The sequence below is a fragment of the Mastigoproctus giganteus genome, chromosome 14, assembly GCF_048544385.1.
Source record: "Mastigoproctus giganteus isolate SK-2022 chromosome 14, ASM4854438v1, whole genome shotgun sequence".
NCBI classification, from domain to species: Eukaryota; Metazoa; Arthropoda; class Arachnida; order Uropygi; family Thelyphonidae; genus Mastigoproctus; species Mastigoproctus giganteus.
In genome coordinates this window covers 111,421,506-111,443,006 of record NC_143588.1, presented here as the reverse complement: position 1 = coordinate 111,443,006, position 21,501 = coordinate 111,421,506, and the positions used below count along the sequence as shown (strand labels likewise).

At 38.5% G+C, this 21,501-nt stretch overlaps 1 protein-coding gene across 1 annotated transcript; it reads left to right on the top strand.

The window, feature by feature from the left end:
- The first annotated feature begins 1,487 nt into the window (after positions 1-1,487).
- On the top strand, positions 1,488-21,291 carry LOC150075563 (uncharacterized). Its single transcript, XM_090388551.1, has 2 exons — positions 1,488-1,560; positions 20,188-21,291. The coding sequence occupies exon 2, from the start codon at positions 20,332-20,334 to the stop codon at positions 21,289-21,291; it is 960 nt and encodes a 319-aa protein (XP_090244677.1). The 5' UTR covers positions 1,488-1,560; positions 20,188-20,331.
- Positions 21,292-21,501: the final 210 nt, after the last annotated feature.

The window sequence follows — 21,501 nt, the reverse complement described above, 5'->3', positions numbered from 1 at the left end:
CGACGTACTGATATCATGTGACCATATTTTCGAACATCTTATATCGATTCTGCAAGGTGACATCTTCGGTAATTCTTATACCACTCCTATAAATGTCCTTATATACCTATCCGAAGTTCCTACTGTCTCCTAATTTCATCATTATTCTATGGTACACCATCATACCAGATTTTGTCCTGCTTCATCATAAGCTGTGCGAGTTCCACCACGTTTCCTACGTATTCTGTTAATTTTGTCGAGCAGTGTATGAAATTTTTAATTTCCTTGGAGGGACAACATTAAACATAATCATCTTACATACTCTGTCTACTACCTGGAAGTTAACCGCCTGAATGTTACTGAAATCACTATAACTCAACCATCACAGTGAAGCACGTGGTTACTGAATTCCCACAAAGTATCAACAAGTAGTTTCAGAGCTTCAAATGTCCAAGACCTTTGAAATGCTGAACACAAGCACAGTCTCAATGAATTCTTTACCTTTCTGAAAAGAATTTAAACTTATTATCCCGTTTTTAATTTGTACATTGACAATGTATAGTCACTGTCGCCTTTGTGCTCTAAATCCCTAAGAATTTTATTCAAAATTTATAATATTTTATAGCATTTTCAGAAAGCTGCGTTGTTGTTTTAGGCGCATCAGTGACTTTGGCCATATTGAGCCATACATACCATAATATGTCTGTAAATGGCGAATGTTCTCAGGTCGGTTTACTGTTTGCTGGAACGAAAGATCCGACTTTCCTGGAGAAAAAGCCATAATACCCTAACCTGAGACCTAGTAATTCAACTACTTGTGAAAAAGACCCATAAAATTTCTTTGCGTCATTGACGGGATTCGAACTCAGTTCTTTTCCTCCCAGTGTGAAGAGGACAGTAATTGTACCAATTGTATTACCCATTAGTTTAAAATTTTGAAGCCCTCGTGGGTATAACAGTTGGTATAACTGTTCTTCTACCTTCTTTTCCGTACTGGTGGAAATGACCTGAATTTAAATCCTGTCCATGACGTCTGGTACTTTCATGGGGATTTTTATCACAACGCAACTGATCTAGTCCGCCTTAAGAGAGGGTAGCATGGTTTTTCCCCTTCTAGAAAAGTGCGGTACTTGGCGCATCAAGGCCTTAAGTGCTTATGCTCCATAAAAACTAAAATCTATCTCACTCACTCCAGGAAAGAGCAAATCGATCACAAATTCGAATCTTGTCGATGACGGGAGGAATTTTTATGGGTCTCTTTCACAACGTGGCTGAGTTAGTTGGTCTAAGGAGAGGTTAGCAATGTTTTTTTCTCCTGGAAATTCGAGTTTTTCGTCCAGAAAACAGAAAATCGACCTCAGAACACAGCAATTTACAAACAATATAAACGGAGCAGCATGGCCTTAGTTGCTGATGCTCCTAAAGCCCAACAACAACAGCAACTTGCTAATGCGCCGAAAAACCCAACAGCAACCAACTAACAAAACTTGAGAGGGCGCGCGAAGGTTGAAGTGTTTTCGGTTTTCTACTGTATGTTTCTATTTATTCCAAATCGTGATGAGTGTGTTCTGATTGAATTTGGTAAGTTACGCAATTTGATATTGGGATTGAGCTACTTTAGGATACAATATGAGTGAATAAAGTTGTTGGATGCTTGCTATTTACTGTAATTTTCTGGTAGCATTTATTGGTTTCTATGAATTTCACACCTAGTTCTTATACAGTCTAATATCTTAACCTGTGCCCATCACTTCATGGAACTCCGAAATCACATTTTCCTTCCTATTTGTTTGCGTAAAATGAATCGAATGAAACTTAGCTGTTTCATTCGAAATCTTTTCAATATTTATTATAAAATTCTTCCGGAACTTGCAGTTACTTCGCGGAGGTGTTACGGTTACAAGATTGGAATAGCTAACATTTCTGGGTGTGTGTGGGGGGGGCATCTCCTGTGATACGCGATTATATGATTTGCATTAGCTACTAAAAACAAAAAATAGCCAGAAACGCTTATACACTATTGCCTGAGCATAGGCAATAAATTGGAATTTGAGTTATCGGTTAAAGCTTTAAATACTGATGAAATAGAAACATCGGAAAATATTCCGGTACTCCAATATAAGGGATGCAGAATTTGAGTATAGTATACTGAAAGGGGAAGGGAAAGGCATTAAAAAGCATTTACTGAAGAAGCACCTAATTCCAAAACAGTATACCCAATAGAATTAAACTAAATAGCGAGTCAGTCTGGTGTGTCAAGAATTGGGATAGCAATGAGAGAAAAAGTATATTTTAGGCTAAATGGCTGTGGTGAGTGTAATGAACGACTATGAAGACAGATATAATAGGCCAACAAATCAGATTGCTTTGTCAGGGAAAATTCTACCTTTCCAAATATTGCTTGGAATTTGAAATTGTGTTAGTCACTCACACTAGAACATTTATGGATTTGCTTCATGGTTACTTTTTAAACATGCTAAGTATGTCACAAGAGTAAGAAATAGGGCTGAATTAAAAATCATGCAAAAATGCCTAGATGAGAAAGGTATGAGGGGGTGTTATGATTGACTAATCCTTTGCCATAAGTTGGCATTAGGCTGTACCAGGCCTCATGAATTCAAAATTTTCTCTGTTATACAGTTGGATATGGATGCTCACTGAGTAACATACATACAAAGTTGCCTAAAATTACATTTTATTACAGTATGGACTTTTATTATTATTTTTTTCTCCTGGTCAAATGCAAATGGATAAAAGCTGTGTCAATATCATTTACAAACATGGTAATCTAAAAGGTGAAAAACTTTTAATCATTAATGAACGATGACTCACAAAGTCACTGAAGTTCCTAAAGTCCACTTGCAAAGTCTCTGAAGCTATTAAAGTTTGGCCTATGTGAGACACTTGTTTTTATTTTTTGTTGGATGGATCATCATTTGCAGAACTTTATTGGTCTGGTTGAATTATTAACAATTTGTTTATTTTAGGCACTTAATAGTTGCAAATGATGCAAGAGAGCAAACATATACAGCATCACCAAAAAAAAAAAAAAAATCCTTTCTTTCCATCTCACCTATCCATCCCCTCTAACAGTTTGTCTAGTTCTACTTACAATATATGTGAAGGCGTATCCCTAATGCCTTAAACCAGTTGACACACACGTGTATATTACCATTAGCAAGGGCACATGATGCAAGAAAGCAAGTTTATAGAGCATCAGCCAAAAAAAAAAAAACAACCCCTTATTTCACCTATCCCCTCGCTCCAAATGTTTGTCAAGTTCTGACTTGAATCTATTTAAACTATCAACTTCTACAACGACAGATGGAAGTTTGTTCCAGCAATCAACCACCCACTGGCTAAAGGCAAACTTCCGCACATCTATCCTACAACTGTCTTTTCTCAATTTGAATTTATGCCCTCTCAGATGATTATTCTGAGCAAGAGGAAGAATCCCATCAACATTGAGCATGCTCAAACCATTCAAGGCTTTATACACCTCAATCAGATCACCTCGCAAGTGTTTAGTCTCCAGACACTGTAATTTGCAAAACTTAAGCCTTTCTTCGTAAGAGAAACCCTTTGTTCTGTTCACTAATCTTGTTGTCCTTCTCTGTACTCGTTCCAACAGCTCTACATCCTTCTTAAAATGAGGCCTCCAGATCTGTATACAGTACTCAAGGTGTCGCCTGACCATTGTCTTATACAAGGGGATAATCACCTCCTTATCCCTGCTAGAAAAATTCCTGTATGTCATTGACAAGACACCATGACTACTCTTGCAGACCATCTGCACTTCTCAGAAAACTTCATATCTGCCTGCACAATTACCCCCAGGTCCTTTTCATTCTCTACCACTGTCTGTATGGTACCACAGAGTTGATACGTTACTCTGGGATTACTGTTTCCCATATGTAGTACTTTACATTTGTCAATGTTAAACTTCATTTGCCACCCTCTCAGCTCATCTGCTCAACTTTTCTAGATCCTGTTGCAGCAGCGTACTGTCATTAGTGTCCTTAACAACCCTGCCAACCTTCGTATCATCTGCAAACTTGGACATTAAGCCTGATATACCATCATCAATATCATTTATAAATACAGAAAACAACACTGAACCCTGAGGGACTCCACTAATAACATTAGTCCACGAAGAACAGTGTCCATTGATTACCACTCTGTCTTCTCCAACTTGACCATCCCTTTATCCATAGCAGCAATTTGCCTCTAGTGCCACACTGCTTCAATTTGTACAGCAGTCTTTCGTGTGCAACAGTATCAAAGGCCTTTCTAAGATACAAATATATGACATCAAAGTTATTCTTTGCATCCAGTTCCTTTGTGACTACATCATAATAATATCCAATCAAATTAGTCAGACAAGACTTCCGCTTAACAAACCCATATATATAATACTAATAATTACACTTGTCTCTCCTTAATATATTCATTTGGACCACTTTTCATTTAGAAGGTTCTACATTTTGAGGGGTGTCAATAAGATGACTGGAAAAGATAAGCCCAATCAGTTAAAACAAACATCTGTAATTTAATGAAGAAAAAAAAGTCTGCTGAGAATGTATATCATACATAAGGGCATTAACACACACATACACACTTCTGTACACATCAATGCATTATTCATTATCCCTTATATTATGTTGATGACCCAGTATACTGCTCTGCTCTGCAGTTCCAGTCTAGCAGTTTTCTCTCTCCTGTCGTACAGTTAAGCATTATAGAACTTTATATCATTATATACCTTGTTAAGTAACTCAGTTAATAACCTCTATTTTTCTGAATTTATTACAACCTTTCCATTCTATTTTTACATAAAACTACCTGCCTAACCCTGGATAACTTATGTTATTGTGTAATTGAATTATTACAAAGGCAAGTTTATTCTGCTGTGAAAATTAAGACCATTGCATTATCCATGGAGTTTAAGTTTTGCTGGCAGTAAAACAGATGAAAGGACAAGCATTTAATGCCATTTGTATTTATTTATTTTTTTATGAATTCGTGAATATCACAATTTGCATCCCCCATTGATAGCAGACAATTTATTTGGCATAGACTATGAATGAATGAAGCTCTGCTGGGTTATCAGAGCAATATCACTGCACACAATACATGTTATATACCACCTAAAGCACTTTTAAAAAATTATTTCTAGCAATGTTTAAAGGCTTAGCTAAGTTGTTAAAACCTACAAGATACTCACTGACTGAAAGTACTCTGAATTATGATTGAATATCCACAATTGTCATCCCAGCCTTTTAAAATGCGATCACATTATGGAAGATGTAGTGTGAACTTCAGGATTTTCCTAAAGACAGAACATCATCATCAGCCATTTTCAATCCACTGCAGGATGAAGGCCTCTCCAGCAACTTTCCAGTTCCTTCTGTTTTGTGCAATGGCCATCCATTTACTACCCATGAACTCGTGAATTTCATCTGTCCACCTCCGTCATTGACTTCCTTCTAGCTCCTCTTGGGTATCATTCTGTTATTTTCTTAGTTCATCTGTCATGTCTCTGAGCTATGTGTCCTGCCCAAGGTTATTTTAGTTCTTAAGTTTTGATAAGAATGTCTTTTACTTGAGTTTGCTGCCTAATCCATACGTTTCTCTTTTTATCTAACAGTCTGATTCCTAATATAATTTGTTTCATTCTTCACTGTGTAGTTCTGAGCTTCTCTTCCATTCTTTTGGTGAGTGCACAAGTTTCACTTCCATAAGTCATGGTGGGGAGTATATATTGGTTGATTATTTTACATTTCAGGCAAATTGGGATATTGCTCCTCAGTATGTAACTATATTTCCTGAATGCTATCCATCCAAAATTTATTCTTCTCTTGACTTCCAGCCAATTATCATTATTACAGCTAATGACTTGTCCCACATAAGTATATGAATCCATCTTTTCAGTTACTGCTCCTTCAATCATTAGCATTAGTTGAGGCATATGATGCAAGAAAACAATCTTATACAGCATCAGCCAAAGAAAAAAAAAAAAAAACTTCCCATTTCACCCATCTAGTCACACCCACACGCTTCTTGATTAGACCGAGGTTCGAGCCCGTGACCACCATATATCCTCGGAGCAATATAGCCTTAGTTGCTAATGCTCCTAAAAACCAAATAACAACAACCAGTCACTTCAAATGTTTGTCTAGTTCGGCCTTAAATTTATTTAAGCTATCAACTTCCACAACAACAGATGGAAGTCTGTTCCAGAAATCAACTACTCGCAGGCTAAAGGCAAATTCCGCACATCTATTCTACAACTGTCTTCCCTCGATTTGAATCTATGCCCACTCAGGTTCTTAATCTGAGCAAGTGGAAGTATCCTGTCAGCATTGAGCCTGCTCAACTGCTCAGACCATTCAAGGCCGTATACCTTGATCAGATCACCTGCGAGATGATCTGATTAAGTTTATAGTAATCGTATCCAGCCAGTTCCTAAAAAGGGTGACAAATCTCTCCCATCCAATTATCATCCCATTGCAATTACTTCTACTCTTTCTAAAGTAATGGAGAAATCAATTAACCACCAACTCTTAAACTACCTAGAAACCTTCCATCTGATCAACGATCGCTAGTATGGATTCCGCCAGTATGATATTCTGGCTTATGTTACCCATTTATGGACTAATTCAATGGAAAGGTTCAGTGAAACACAAGTAGTTGCTCTTGACATCTTGAAGACTTTCGATCATGTTAGGCATAAAGGTCTTCTAAACAAGCTTCCATCTTATGGTTTGCCAACTGTTTTTAGTAATTGGTTACTAAAAACAGTTGGCATAAGTTTTCTCTCTGATCGCTTACTGAGGGTGATAGTAGATGGCTCTCTGTCTTCTAACTTCTCCACTAATGCCGGTGTACCCCAAAGGTTCAGTTCTTTCCCCCACTCTTTTCCTCTTGTATATTAATGACCTTCTTCCATTGACTGGAAATCCGATCCATAATTTTGCTGATGATAGCACATTGCATTCCACTTTCCATTTTGAGAAACCTTGTCCTGCTCAATCAGCTTCAACTTCTCGAAATCTGCTACCAATTCCTTAAATGTCGATCTTCAGGTAATTCTCCAGTGGGGCAAAGACAACTTAGTTGATTTCAACCCTTCTAAAACTCAGTCTTGTCTTATATCTCACAAAAAGGATTCTTCTGCTCCTATGCTTATCTTTAGTGACACTTCGATTTCTAGGCAAAATGATATATCTCTTTTGGGGATTACCCTGACTTCTAATCTCTCTTGGCACAAGCACATTACAAATATTGTTTATTCTGCATCTAAAAAACTTGGTTTTCTCTTTCGCTCTCGGCATTCCTTTTTTTCAAACAGCTGCTCACTCTTTATAAATCGAAAATCTGCCCTGCCATGGAATATTGTTCCCAGATCTGGGGTGGTGCCCTCAAAATCTCTCTCAGGCTGCTTGATTCCATTCAGAAGGGGGCAGTTAGGTTAATTAATGATTCATCTCTAACAGAGTCTCTCCACTCACTGTCTCATAGATACTTCCATGGGCACTGTTCTTCTGAATTGGCTTCTATAATTCTCGCTCTCCCTTTCAAAACAGTCCGAACACGTGCCGCCACCAGCCAACATCCATTTACTGTCCAATTTCAAACTCACAGAATGAACTTTTCATCTTCCTCGTTTTTTCATTCAACTGCCGTTTTCTGGAACAACCTTCCTTCATACGTAGTTCCTGAAAATTACAGTCTACAGAAGTTCAAGTCCATTGTCATCAAATATCTTCTTTCGTCTTCTCAACCTCCAACCCAAGCACGGTACTAAGTACTATAGGTTCCAATACCTCTCGTGTTTGGGGTTTACATAAAAAAAAAACCAATTATAACCCTTTCTGTGGCCTACTTGTTCATCATTACTTTTGTTTTAGCCATATTCATCGTTAGTCTAAAATCCTTACTAACTCTGCATAACTGATTAAGATTTTCCTTTAATTCTTTGGGATCATGGCTTATGATCACAATGTCATCTGCAAATCGTAATTGGTTGACTCCTTTCTGCAACCAGTCTGATCTTCTGAAAGCTTCCTCAAAGGCAGCAGTAAACACCCCAGGGGCTCACATCTGGTGAGTATGGGCTTGGCACACCCAGGGTCCTGAGCTGGATATCATCATTCTTCTCTTTCTTGGTGATTCCTCTCTCTCTCTCTCTCTCTCTCTCTCTCTCTCTCTCTCTCTCTCTCTCTCTCAGGGTAACTTGGGAATTTTTTTTTAGCTGGTGCAGCATAAGCCTCAGGCTTCCTTGCACCATATAGCTAAGGCCGCCATAGCCGAGTGGTCAGGCACACAGGTGCATAAGTACACGTGCCTTGAGTGACCCAGGGTCAAGCCTGTTACTGCTGAATATGGTGCTGTTTCTTGTATTATCTCTACCTTGTGAACTCCTCTGACCGTGTGGTTGTCCCGGAGTATAAACAGAAAATTTTCTAGCTCTTATTCTCCGGCCATATGTGAGGCTGATAGAGTGTGCCTTGAAAAGTATCCAATGCTGACATATGCGAAAATAACATCAAACGGGAATACAAGGAAAGCCTTATCTCAGAAGACTTATGGGAGAGAGCAGAATCAGAGTATGTCGAAGGCTACCAACTGAAGAGCAACTTCCATAACAAATGTACACAATAGCCAGATCCGGAATAATAACTTATCCCTCTACACAATCTCCGAACTACAATTTTAATGTAGATACAACGCATACAAACCTCCCAACAGATGGCCAATTGGCAAGGAGGTTCAATTTTACAGCCGTCAGAACCCGAGAGAAAGTCTTTGTTACTAGGCTTGTCCCGAACACGCAGGCAAATGACATAAAGGCCATGTTTGCTCAAGGATTCGGAGTCCACACAGAAGTAAGACAGCTGAAAACAAGGCATTCTTCTTATGTGCCATTTTTGCTCACATGCACCCCTGATGACCTAAATCTAATCCTTGAAGACAACAACTGGCCAGTGGGTGCACTAGTTAAAAGATATCGAGAAAAGAACACCACATACGTGCAGAGAACCAGTAGTACGCATCAACCTATATAGCCACTAAAGCAACAGAATGCCCCTTCTGGAGAATGCTGGACCATTTGCTTTTTTATTCAGAACGTTAGAATTGTTGTTAACAAACTGCACACGTTGCAGACTTGCCTACTCCTTGAAGAATGACTTTGTGTATAGTGGAGACTTGGCTAAATTATAACAGGCAACTAGATCTGCTGGTATAATCCTCCAGTTACAGATTTATTGGGAACAACAGAATAGATAAGCGGGGTGGAGGAGTTTTTTTTTTTTATGAAACCCCCAAACACAAAAGGTATTAAAACCTATAGTACTTAGTACCATGCATGGGTTGAAGGAGAAGTATGGGGGGTGGGGGGATGCTGGAAACTTTGCTCTAGAGACTAAACATGGGTTTCACCACTTCAAGCCTCCAGTAAGCAGAGTGGTGGTATTGCACCAGTTGATGAGAGTCATCAATCCTTTATCATGAAAGTTTGCATCCTACAAAAATCAAACCAAATCAGTCTGAAAACTTTGAAGCCATATCTGCATCTTACAGGAGGAAGGCTGTAAAGTCTGCCTTATCTGTTTTCCGCCGGAACACAGTGCTGACACCAGGACCGAGCTTCTTGTGTGGATTTCAGAGAATCTTGGCACAGATATTCCCATGATTGTAACTGGCAGCTTTAATATGCCTAGCCCAAGACACGATCAAGCTAAAGAATACCTTGATGCAACCCTTCAAACCCCAGGACTGACCCTACTTGATACACTTCTGACTAGGGGAGAGCAGCATTTGGATTTATTATATCATAATCTGATAAACATAAAAAATGTCACCCCTCAAACTAAATTCCAGTCAGATCACAACCCAATATGTTGTGAAATTTCCCTATCCAATAGTGCAGATGAGCAACGCATCGATGAGCAAATTCGTCAAACCAAGAAGATATACTCTCTTAAGTTTATTATACCTGAGATTATTTTAAAACATCTCAAGACCTACAACTGGAATGCTCTATACAATAAACCGGTGGAAGAAGCTTCCAACTTGATTGAGAAAGAGCTCCTATTTATTGCTGACCTGGGTGCCTCAAAAAAGGTAAGGGTCACCAACAAAACTAAACCGTGGTTCAACAAGTATTTAAAACAGGCGTTTGTGGCCAAGCAAAAGGCTTATAGGAGATGGAAAAAATCAGGATTGAATGAAGACTTCACGGACTACAAGAAAAAAAAGAGCCATTTTCTTGAATAAGAAACGACATTCACGCTACAAAGAGATTATTAGAAAGCTTCGACATTCGAAAAGAATCATGCGAAAAAAGGACGCTAAATTTGAAATGGAAGAAACCACATTCGGACACTTTACCACATTTGAAGGTAAAGCAAAAAAATGTCCAAGGATATCAGCTGGAGAATATGGCACAACATATTTTAGTGAGAGGAGGCGTTTGTGAGAATGCTGTATCCACACTCACTATTTCTAGAGTAGATCTCATCAATGCCATTAATTCCTTTCCTACCAAATCTTCGATCGGCCCTGACGGGTTTCCTATCTTTATTTTAAAAATATGCAGTGCCTATATTGTTGATGTGCTCTTGCACATTTTCCAAAACATCCTGAGAGATGGAATCACTACTTTGTGTGGCCAGTGCCAAAAAAGAACAACCCTAAGGCCTCTTCAGACTTTCGACCTATATCCATCAGTTGTTCTCTTTTAAAACTTTTTGAAAAAGTCATCCTTCCTGCTTTAACCCAACAGTGTTTTGTGCACAGGCCACCGCACCTCCATACCGTAGTACCGAGACGATCCACTACTACTAATATCTGTTGGAGACTCTTCAGAATGCAGCACGTATTAAATGAAAAAGCCCAAATTTACATCATATTTCTTACTTGCGCTTGAAAATATATTTAGAGTTTATTTCTGCATTGAGGGCAAGCTATTGCAGATCATCAAGACCATTTTGAAGCAAAGGCACCTAATTGTACAACACCAAGAATTCCGTGCAGAATACACCCTCACTTGGGGCATCCCTCAGGGAGGTGTTTTATCATCTTTGCTGTTCGCTGCCGCCCTGGAGTCTTTTCTGCCGCGGAATCAGAATTTTATTTCCTACGCCGATGATATAAAATATTTTGTTGTCCCTAACAAAGGATCTCTGGTGTCCGACATCAATTTCCATGCCAACGCTAAACTTTATGAACTGGGGACATACCTACGCAAAATCGGTTTGTGGCTAAACTCAGACAAGTCAGCACAACTGACAATAACTAATAAGAAGATAAAAAATCAAATGAAATTATCTATTAATGGAGCACAGATTAAGAAAGCAACTCGTACACCGACCTAGGAGTCATGTGGGACGAGGGCCTTACCTTCCAAAGGCACTTTCAGAACACGAGAACAAAAACTCTTGCTGCCATATGGGCTGTAAGACAGGAAATAACTGGGATTCGAAACCAGCAGCTACCGACCCAATATATCCAAAGATGTATCATTCCTGTATCCTTATATGCTTCAACAATTTGGTCCTCTGCTCCAAATACTTATATTAGGAAATTTCTTAGCCTGGAATACTGGTTGCTCCGGTGGTTAAATAGGATTGCCGGGAAGCCCTTCACAATTTCGAAATCCATACTGTACGCAAACTTGAACACAGCTCCGTGGATTCAGATGATCACAATACGTAACATCTGCACTCTGGCACAACTTCTGACTGGGAGTTTAGATGTCCCTCAAAATGAAAATCTTGTAGTAAGGCCTGCCCTGGAGCCCGCTTCCATGACCCTCATAGTCTCCGAAGTGCTCTCAATAACACGGACGGATTAAGGCGGATGTTTCCTGCCAATACTCTGGAGCTGTTTAGAGACCTCAAAATAGACCCAGACAGGTACTGCCACAAGAAAACTTACAGGAAGCTCATTGCAGTGGATCTGTATACGAAACTACAAATATGATGAAGAATGTAATTCAAGAAAGACTTCAAGTGCCCTTGAACTCATAAAATTCTTAAATGAACGATATATTGTATTTCCAAAAGACTTATAGAACTGAGGGTATTCCTTTTGTTCAGGGAATGACAATGAGGACCAATTCATAGTGTAAATGACAATGTCATTTTTCTATATATGTATAATGTTTTGTAATTTTGTAATTTTTCTATGAAGGTATGATTTCTGTATCTATATAATTTTTTCTCTATATTTATATATTTTATGTATTTGCTGATATTTTATCCTATGTTACACTCTAATAAGTTTAGTTGGATGTGTGTATGAGCCATCCTCCTAGATAATTTCTGTACAGGGATGTTTGTTGAATAAACTGATGATAATAATAACTTCGGAGATATTGTGCCTCCTTGTCAAACTCCTTTCTCAATTTTAAATTTGCTACTGTCTTTGTCTAGTCTAATAAAGGAGGTCACTTTTTCATATCCCATATATGTTCTTCAAAATCATAATATATGGGATATCTGTGCCTTGTCTTTCCAGTGTCCAAAACATTGCCTTATGCTGTATGGAGTCAAATGCCTTTTCAAAATCCACAAATGCTAGGCATAATGGTGTTTTATATTTATTTGCTTTCCCCATTAGCTGTGATATTACATGAAGGTGATCCATAGTTGAGAATCCCGTCCTAAAGCCAGCTTGCTCTTTCGGTTGATTCTTATCAAGTATTCTTAGCATTAGCATTAGCATTAGTAGAGGCATTTGATGCAAGAAAGCAAGCTTATGCAGCATCAGCCAAAAAAAAAAAAGAAAAAAAAAAAAAAAAAAAAAAAAGTAACATAAATAAATAAAAATAACCACTTCCACTTCACCCCTCTGTTCGTTCGAAATACCTGTCCAGCTGAGCCTTAAACTTATTTAGACTATCAACTTCCACGACAAGGGATGGAAGTCTGTTCCACCCACCAACCACCCGCTGGCTAAAGGCAAATTTCCGCACATCTATCCTACATCTGTCTTTCCTCAATTTGAATTTATGCCCTCTCAGGTGATTTTTCTGAGCTAGAGGAAGAATCCCATCAGCATTGAGCATGCTCAAACCATTCAAGGCTTTGTACACCTCTATCAGATCACCCCGCTGGTGCCTAGTTTCCAGACACTGTAATTTGCAAAACTTAAGCCTTTCTTCGTAAGAGAACCCCTTTGTCCCATTCACCAATCTAGTTGCCCTTCTCTGTACTCGTTCCAGCAGCTCTACATCCTTCCTGAAATGAGGCCTCCAGGCCTGTATACAGTACTCTAGGTGTGGCCTGACCATTGCCTTATACAAGGGAATAATCACCTCCTTATCCCTGCTAGAAAAATTCCTATATATCATTGACAATACACCATGAGCTACTCTTGCAGCTCGTCTGCACTGCTCAGAGAACTTCATATCTGCCTGCACCACCACCCCCAGGTCCCTTTCATTCTCTACCACTGTCAGTGTAGTACCACAGAGTTGATACGTTGCTCTGGGGTTGCCGTTTCCCATATGTAGTACTTTACATTTGTCAATGTTAAACTTCATTTGCCACCTCGAAGCCCATCTGCTCAACCTTTCCAAATCCTGTTGCAGCAGCATAGTGTCAGTAGTGTCCTTGACAACCCTGCCAACCTTCGTATCGTCTGCAAACTTGGACATTAAGCCTGATATACCATCATCAATATCATTTATAAATACAGAAAACAATAAAGGCCCCAATACTGAACCCTGAGGGACTCCACTAATAACATTAGTCCACGATGAGCAGTGTCCATTGATTACCACTCTCTGTCTTCTCCCCCTCAACCACCCCTTTATCCATAGCAGCAACTTGCCTCCAATGCCACACTGCTCCAATTTGTGCAGCAGTCTTCCATGTGCAACAGTATCAAAAGTCTTTCTAAGATCCAAGTATATAATATCAAAGTTATTCCCTGCATCCAGTTCTTTTGTGACTGCATCATAGTATCCAATCAAATTGGTCAGGCAAGACTTCCCCTTAACAAAACCATGCTGTGTCCTAGCTATAACTGAAGTCTTGTCTAGATGATCCTGCAGTGCTTCTTTCACCAGTGCCTCCATTAATTTTCCGGGAACAGAAGTTAAACTCACAGGTCTATAATTACTTGTGTCAGCCTTTGATCCCCCTTTGTGAATTGGGGTCACATTTGCACATCTCCAGTCAATGGGTACCTCCCCTGAGTCCAAGGAAGCTCTCATAATTATGGCTAAGGGTTTGCTTACCTCCTTTGCTGCCTCCTTTAATATAACTGGATAGATCCCATCCACCCCAGGTGCCTTTCTTGTGTTTATCTTCAACAATTTCTCCTCCACTTTGCTCTCAGTTATTACAAGATTCTCTAGCTTACTGCTAGATTTGAATACACCTCTGGCATTCCCCTCGCTGAATAACTCCTCATGTGTGAATGTCGATGCAAAATATTAATTTAGTTTGTTAGCTACCCGAGCAGGGTCATCAACAGTTGACCCATCGATCTCAAGTGGACCAATCTGATTCATCCCCTTCCTTCTAGAGTTTACATAAGTAAAGAACTCTTTGCTGTTTTTCTTCGCATCCCTTGCCAAGGATCTCTCGTAATCTGCCTTCGCCTGCCTAACCTCCTTTGTAACTTGGTTACAGATCAACTTGTATCTATCATAGGCATCTGTGTCACGTGTTAATTTGTATGTATCCCATGCATTTTTCTTCTCTGCCATATGCCTCATTAGTTCATCTGACAACCATTTAGGCCTAAACCTTGAACAATATTTCTTAGTTGGTATGTAAAGCCTAGTAGCTTCCACAATAAGTTCTTTGAATGCTTCCCATTTTGAATTTGCTGTTGGCAATATCATCAGTTGATCCCACTGTATAGAATTTAAATACTGTCTCAGTCCATTGTAGTCGCCTTTACGAAAGCAATACCCCTTCCCTTTACCCCTAATGGTAGTTACCTCTTTGAGTAACTCCCACTTCAGCACACTGTGATCACTGCCACCAAGTGGTTCATTTATCTGCAGATTCTTAATGCATGAAGAATCACTACTGATAATCAAATCAAGAGTATTACTCCCTCTAGTTGCCTCCCGAACATGCTGATGTAGAAAACAATCATCCAATAAATCCACAAAAGCCTTGCTACTGTGTGAGTGACCAGCCCCCAAATTCCAGTCAATATCTGGGAAATTAAAATCCCCCATTATAAGACTCTCTGATTTACTGGCCCACTCTATTTCTCCGAACAGTTTCTTATTATACTCATCAGAGTCATTAGGCCTATAGCACACTCCTACTCTCAATTTTGATCTCCCAATGCTTATGTCACACCAAACTGACTCGACACTGCACTGTCCAGCGATGTCGACTGGCTTCACTTCCTTGGATTTTATGTGTTTTTTAACTAATAGCATAACCCCTCCTCCCTTCCTATCCTGTCTATCCTTTCTGTAGACATTGTACTCCCCAAATTCCAGTTCTGCATTTCTTATATCTGTGTGACACCACGTCTCTGAAATCCCCACAATATCTGCCTTTGATGTTTTGAGCAATACCTCAAATTCATCAAATTTATTTACTAAACTCCTAGCATTGGTGTACACACAAGTATACATGCACCTGTTCTTTTTCTTAGCTACCCTAACACAACCCATGTGTTTACTTGTACCCCAATGATTCCCAGCAGTCTCTGAAATATCCTGCATCTTATTTTCCAGGCTGCGGCTCATTCCAATAGAAGCAGTGCAAGAATCACTTTCACCTCTGCCAGTGGCTACTGTTAATCTATTAGTCCTTGTATCCCCCCAATCTAGCAGTTTTCCGACCCACCTAACATTGCCTCGATAGCATCAGCAAACATTCTTGCACCCTTTCTATTTAAGTGTATCCCATCCCTGTAGAAGCAGTCTCTCCTGTTAACAAGTACAGACCAGGCTGAAAAAAATTCTACCCCTTGAGCCCTGCACAATCTTTCCAGGGCCGAATTGATTGACAGGGCTCTCATCATATACTCCCTCCTATCGTGTCTGGGCAGAATTGCAGACACTTTCAATTTCAACCCTAATTCACGGCTTTTTTTCATCAGTGACCTGTACTTGTCAAGTAATTCCGCCGGTCTCCTACTCTTAATGTCATTAGTGCCAACGTGTACAACTATATCACCTTTTGTGCCCTTAAAAGATGATATCCGCTCTACAACGTCATCAACTTTTGCCCCTGGCAGACATACCCTGGTCCTATTCCACCTATCCTTTTTACAAAGCATGTTTCCCGTTTCCCTGACAATAGAGTCACCAACAACTACTAGTTCCTTTGGGACCAGCGCATTCTGCCTTGGGGGTTGCCGCTGTGTTCCGCGATGACCAAGTGCAAGCTCTGGCATTGGTGTGGGCAGCTGAGAGCTTGATGGGCCCCTCACTTGTAATCCTTCGAGGGCATCCACCCTATCCTTCAAGCTCTCATATAGGCCCATAACAACGCTGAGTTGTCGCCTTATCTCCTTACACTCCTTGCATCGCACACACACAAAGACATCCCCCATGGCAGTATCATGTCCCATACTTGACTGCTCCGCAAACATCAAGCAAATAGTGCATCTTACAAGGCTGTGATTCAGAGGACAACTGCCCCCCTCAGTTCTCCCCTGGGCCACAGCATTCCCATTAGCTTGAGCCCTTTGCTTTGCTGCTCTGGTTTGAGTCATGATTTAGAGTTACTTTCAATAAAATTTCGGTTTCTGTACAAAATTAAATCCTAAACTTGTATCCAAACACAGTTATAACGCTATATTTATGTTTCAGTAACGAGTGTTATCTACGGAATATTTACGTTTCAGTAACGAGTGTTATCTACGAAATATTTACGTTTCAGTAACGAGTGTTATCTGCGAAATCCCTTTATATAACTTTCGTATCAAGTTATGTATTAATTATTTGTTTTTACTAATTATTTATGTTACGTAACCTAAGTGGTTATATGTATAATTAATTATGTTAAATAAAATTAATTATATTACGTTTGTAATCTAAGTCGTTATATGTATTTATTTAAACGTACAATTTAACTGCTAACGAAGTTCAACCAACGCTATCTAGTACGGTATATCGTATCACAAAGGCGGGAAAATTACGAACGGTTAGCGGAGTTGAAACACGTGGAAACCTTTACCGATACTTTTATGCAATTACAAGGCCGAGTAAAGAATAAATACACCAAATTAATCAGAAAATCACAAAATAATGTTATACTACTAAATTTAAATCAAAAGTTTTAGAAAAACAATAATTTCAAATCAATAAATAAGAAAAATCCACTTAGCGGCTTTGAAAACGACCGTCTGTAGTAGCCTCGTCAGCAGGAGTAGCCTCCTTCTTTCTAATCCATTAGTAATGATCCTTGTGAACAACTTGTAGATGCAGGATAACAAGCTAATTTGTCTTTAATTTCCAATTTCTGATTTATCTCCTTTCTTATGCAGCAAAATTGTGATTGCATTATTCCACTCCTTAGGTATCACACATTTTCTAATGCATTTTGTGACGTCTTGCCAGTTTCTGTGTCATGTCTCGTCCTTGCAATTTTAACAACTCTACAGTAACTTCATCTTCCCTCGGTGCTTTCCGATCCTTCATTTTCTTCAACCCATGTTCTACCTCATCAGGAAGGGTATGTCATATGTGTTACAAATTTGAGATCCATCTTCCCCACTGCTGGCATTGTTCCCTCGTTCCTTGTATAATTCTCTATAGTAGTCTTCTGCTATTTGAATTATGCTTTCTCTACTATTTATAAGTACAGCATTGCCATTCTTCAGTTTCAATATAATTTGTCTTCCCTTAATGCTTGTTCTACTTTTCTTGTGTTAAATCTTCTTATATCCACTCTGAGTCTCTTTCTAATGGCTTTGCATAACTCAGAATACTCAATTTTATCCTTGTCAGTGTTTATCTTGCTCCTCATTCGTCATCTTCAGTTCATCATGACAAGTGTTTCTTGACTAATTTTTTTCTTTGTTGGATTTCTTTTTACCTATAAGTTTCCTGGGCTTTATCACTTTCAGAAAGTTGTAGTATTCCTCATTGACATCTTGGTCCTGAACAGTCTGCAGAAACTCAAACTTGTTCTTAAATCCCAATACATACTTCTTTTTCTCCTCTTCTGTTATCTCAAAGACCTTCGTATTATTTACTTGAGTCAGTTTTTTTCCTTTCTTTTCTTACATCTATATCAAGTGTGCATCTTACCATTCTGTGATCACTTCCAACATTTACCTTGTTCAGGGCGGTAACATCATACACGATATATATGGGAAATGTGGAAGTTTGCCTTTAACCAGCGGATGGTTGATTGGTGGAACAGACTTCCATCTGTCGTAGAAGTTGATAGCTTACATAGAATCAAGGCAGAACTAGACTGACATTTGGAGCCAGTGGATGGGTGAGATAAGGGTTTTTTTTTTTTTTTTTTTGGCTCATGCTATATAAGCTTGCTTTCTTGCATCATGTGCCTTTGCTAATGCTTATGCTAATATCTTCTGTTAGTGAGGTTGAAGTGGATTTCATTAGTTGATAATCCATTTGGGCTCGTCCATGTAGTAGTAGTAGTAGTGGCAGGTGATGCAAGAAAGCAACTGTATGAGCTTATGCAGCATCAGCCAAAAAAAAAATAAAAAAATCACACCATTCCCTCCAAATGCCTGTCCAGTTCCTCCTTAAATTTATTTAACCTGTCAACTTCCACAACAACAGATGGAAGTTTGTTCCAGCAATTAACCACCCGCTGGCTAAAGGCAAATTTCCGCACTCTGATCTGTCCTTTCTTAATTTGAATTTATGCCCCCTTACATTCGTAATCTGAACAAATGGAAGGATCCCATCAGAATTCAGTGTGCTCAACCCATTCAAGGTCTTATACACCTCAATCAGATCACCGCGCAGGTGCCTAGTCTCCAGCCACTGCAATTTGCAGAACTTAAGCCTCTCTTTCTGTCCACTTTCTGCTCACCCTTTTCTTGAAAAAAGTGTTCATTACTGACATTCCTCAAGATTCTGAAAATTTCACAAGTCTTTCATTTCTTTCACCAATTCCAAAATTTCCTATAGTTTCCCTTTCTGCGTTGTTTTGTCTCTTTCCAATCTTGGCGTTGAAGTTCCCCATAATGATAGTGTAGTGGGTTTTCTGCTCATCTAGAAGACTCATAATGTCGGTGTACATTTCTTCAATCTCTTCATCATCATGGCTCGATTTTGGTGCATAAATCATTATAACCTTTAGATTGTACTGCTTAGAAATCCTGAGTAGTAGTCTTGACACCCTTGGTGATGTACTTTTGAATTCCAAAATGTTGTTTTTTATATCTTTATGGACTAGAAAGTCAACTCCACCTTTGCTTCTTTCACTGTTTTCATTGGTGTACAACAGATTTCCACTTGATAAACTTATAAGGCATTCATTTCTTCTTGTTGTTTCAGCCAAACCGATGATATTCCAATTCACATTTTCTAATTCCTTTTCCAGCTCTAATATCCTATCTTCACCGATGAGTTATAACAGGCCAAGTTCAGTTTCCATGCATGGCAGCCTGTTGTACCCAGAGATTCTTAGCACCCTCTGCTTCCACTCTGATCGTCTTACTGCCATAAGAGGGGGAGTAAAAGCCGCTGGGGACTTAGGGCCCTTTGTTTCATTGTGCTGTCATGTGCTGAAAGACAGAACATGATAACCTTAAAAGAAGCCAGTTTTACAACAAGATGAAGCAAAAGATGTATATTTTTTTATTTCAGCCGAAGCAGTGTTATATATACTGTGTCTCCTCTGCTTTTTTGGATAAATTACATTTGTAAAGCATGATAAATACATGTTACATACCATTTAAAACTTATTTTTTAAATTTTTTGATAAAATGAAAAGATGAGCCTTTAATGAACTTTAATTTATAGTTACCAGAAATTTCAGTTTTGCATGTTATTGAATATGGTATTCCATGAATAAAATATCTTTCACATAAAAATGGAACAATAAAATGAAATTTCATCAGAGAATTTAAAAATATCCAAGACCATTACCAAACATCATAGCAAAAAGGTTGTTGAACATTACAATGTACCTTAAAAATATTTTTGATGTAAGCTAATTATTTTCATAACTGTCATTATTTCTAAGATGTGCATGTTGAATTTATGTTCCCTTTTATTTTCTTCTTTAGGTTTAAAGAATGGGCACATTTCTAAGTTAGTTAGGTTAATGAAAACAGAAGCAGATGTACTGCCAAAGCATTTTCAGTATATGTTGAACAAGTAACGAGGTCAAAGGGAATAATTAAATTTCATGAAAAATAAAGGGACTGAAAATGTTTACTAATGAAAAAAAGGAGAATTTTTTACAAGAAGACAATTTTCTCTCATCTAAATTATCAGTATCAGAGAAAAGTTCACTTGCACAGGATATAAGTAAGCAGAATATTGCTCAAAAACGACTTATTGAAAAGAAGAATTATAGAAAGCCAGTTTTACGACATAATTCTATTAAAACAAGAAAAAAATCCGATCGTGGTCCAAAAGACTTGAAATGTGGAACATGTGGGAAAATGTTTGTATATTTTAATCAATTTAAGAAACATCTTGTAGCTCATACTCAGGAGAAACTGTTCATCTGTGAAATATGTGGCAAGGCATTATGCAAATCAGGAAGATTGGAAAGACATTTATTGATTCATACCCAGCAAAAACCATTCAGTTGTGAAATATGCAGCAAAGCATTTTCACAATCAGGTACTTTGAAAAGGCATTTATTGATTCACACCCAGGAGAAATCCTTCACTTGTGAAATATGTGGTCATGCATTTTCACAATTAGGCCATCTAAAAAGGCATTTAAGAATTCATAGCCAAGAGAAGCCTTTCCCTTGTGAAATATGTGGGAAGGCATTTTCAGCAAGAGACTATTTAAAAAGACATTTAAAAGTTCATACGCATGAGAAACCCTTCACTTGTAAAATATGTGGCAATGCATTTTCTGAATCAAGTAGTCTTAAAAGTCATTTGTTGATTCATAGTGGCGACAAACCTTTCTCCTGCAAAGTATGTGGTAGGGCATTTTCACAGTCAAGTAGTCTAAAGACACACAAATTGGTTCACACACAGGAAAAACCATTCACTTGTGAAATATGTGGCCAGCGATTTTCATCAAAACGTAAAATGCAAATTCATGTATTGCGTCACACTCAGGAAAAGCCCTTCACTTGTGAAATATGTGGGGAAGAATTTTCATCAAAAGTTAAAATGAAAACTCATTTATTACTTCACAAATGAAAAACTTGTAAAATATTTGCTATGGCATTTTTACAGTGAGGTAATTTAAAAATAAATTTGTGGATTCATAACAGTGAGAAACTCTTCTCTTGTGAACAGTGGCCAGAATAATTTGCAAGGTCAAGTGACCTAAAACACCATTTAAGAGTTCACTCCCAAGAGACACAAAATATTTGGGTATAAATATTTTGTCATGGAATAGATTTTAGT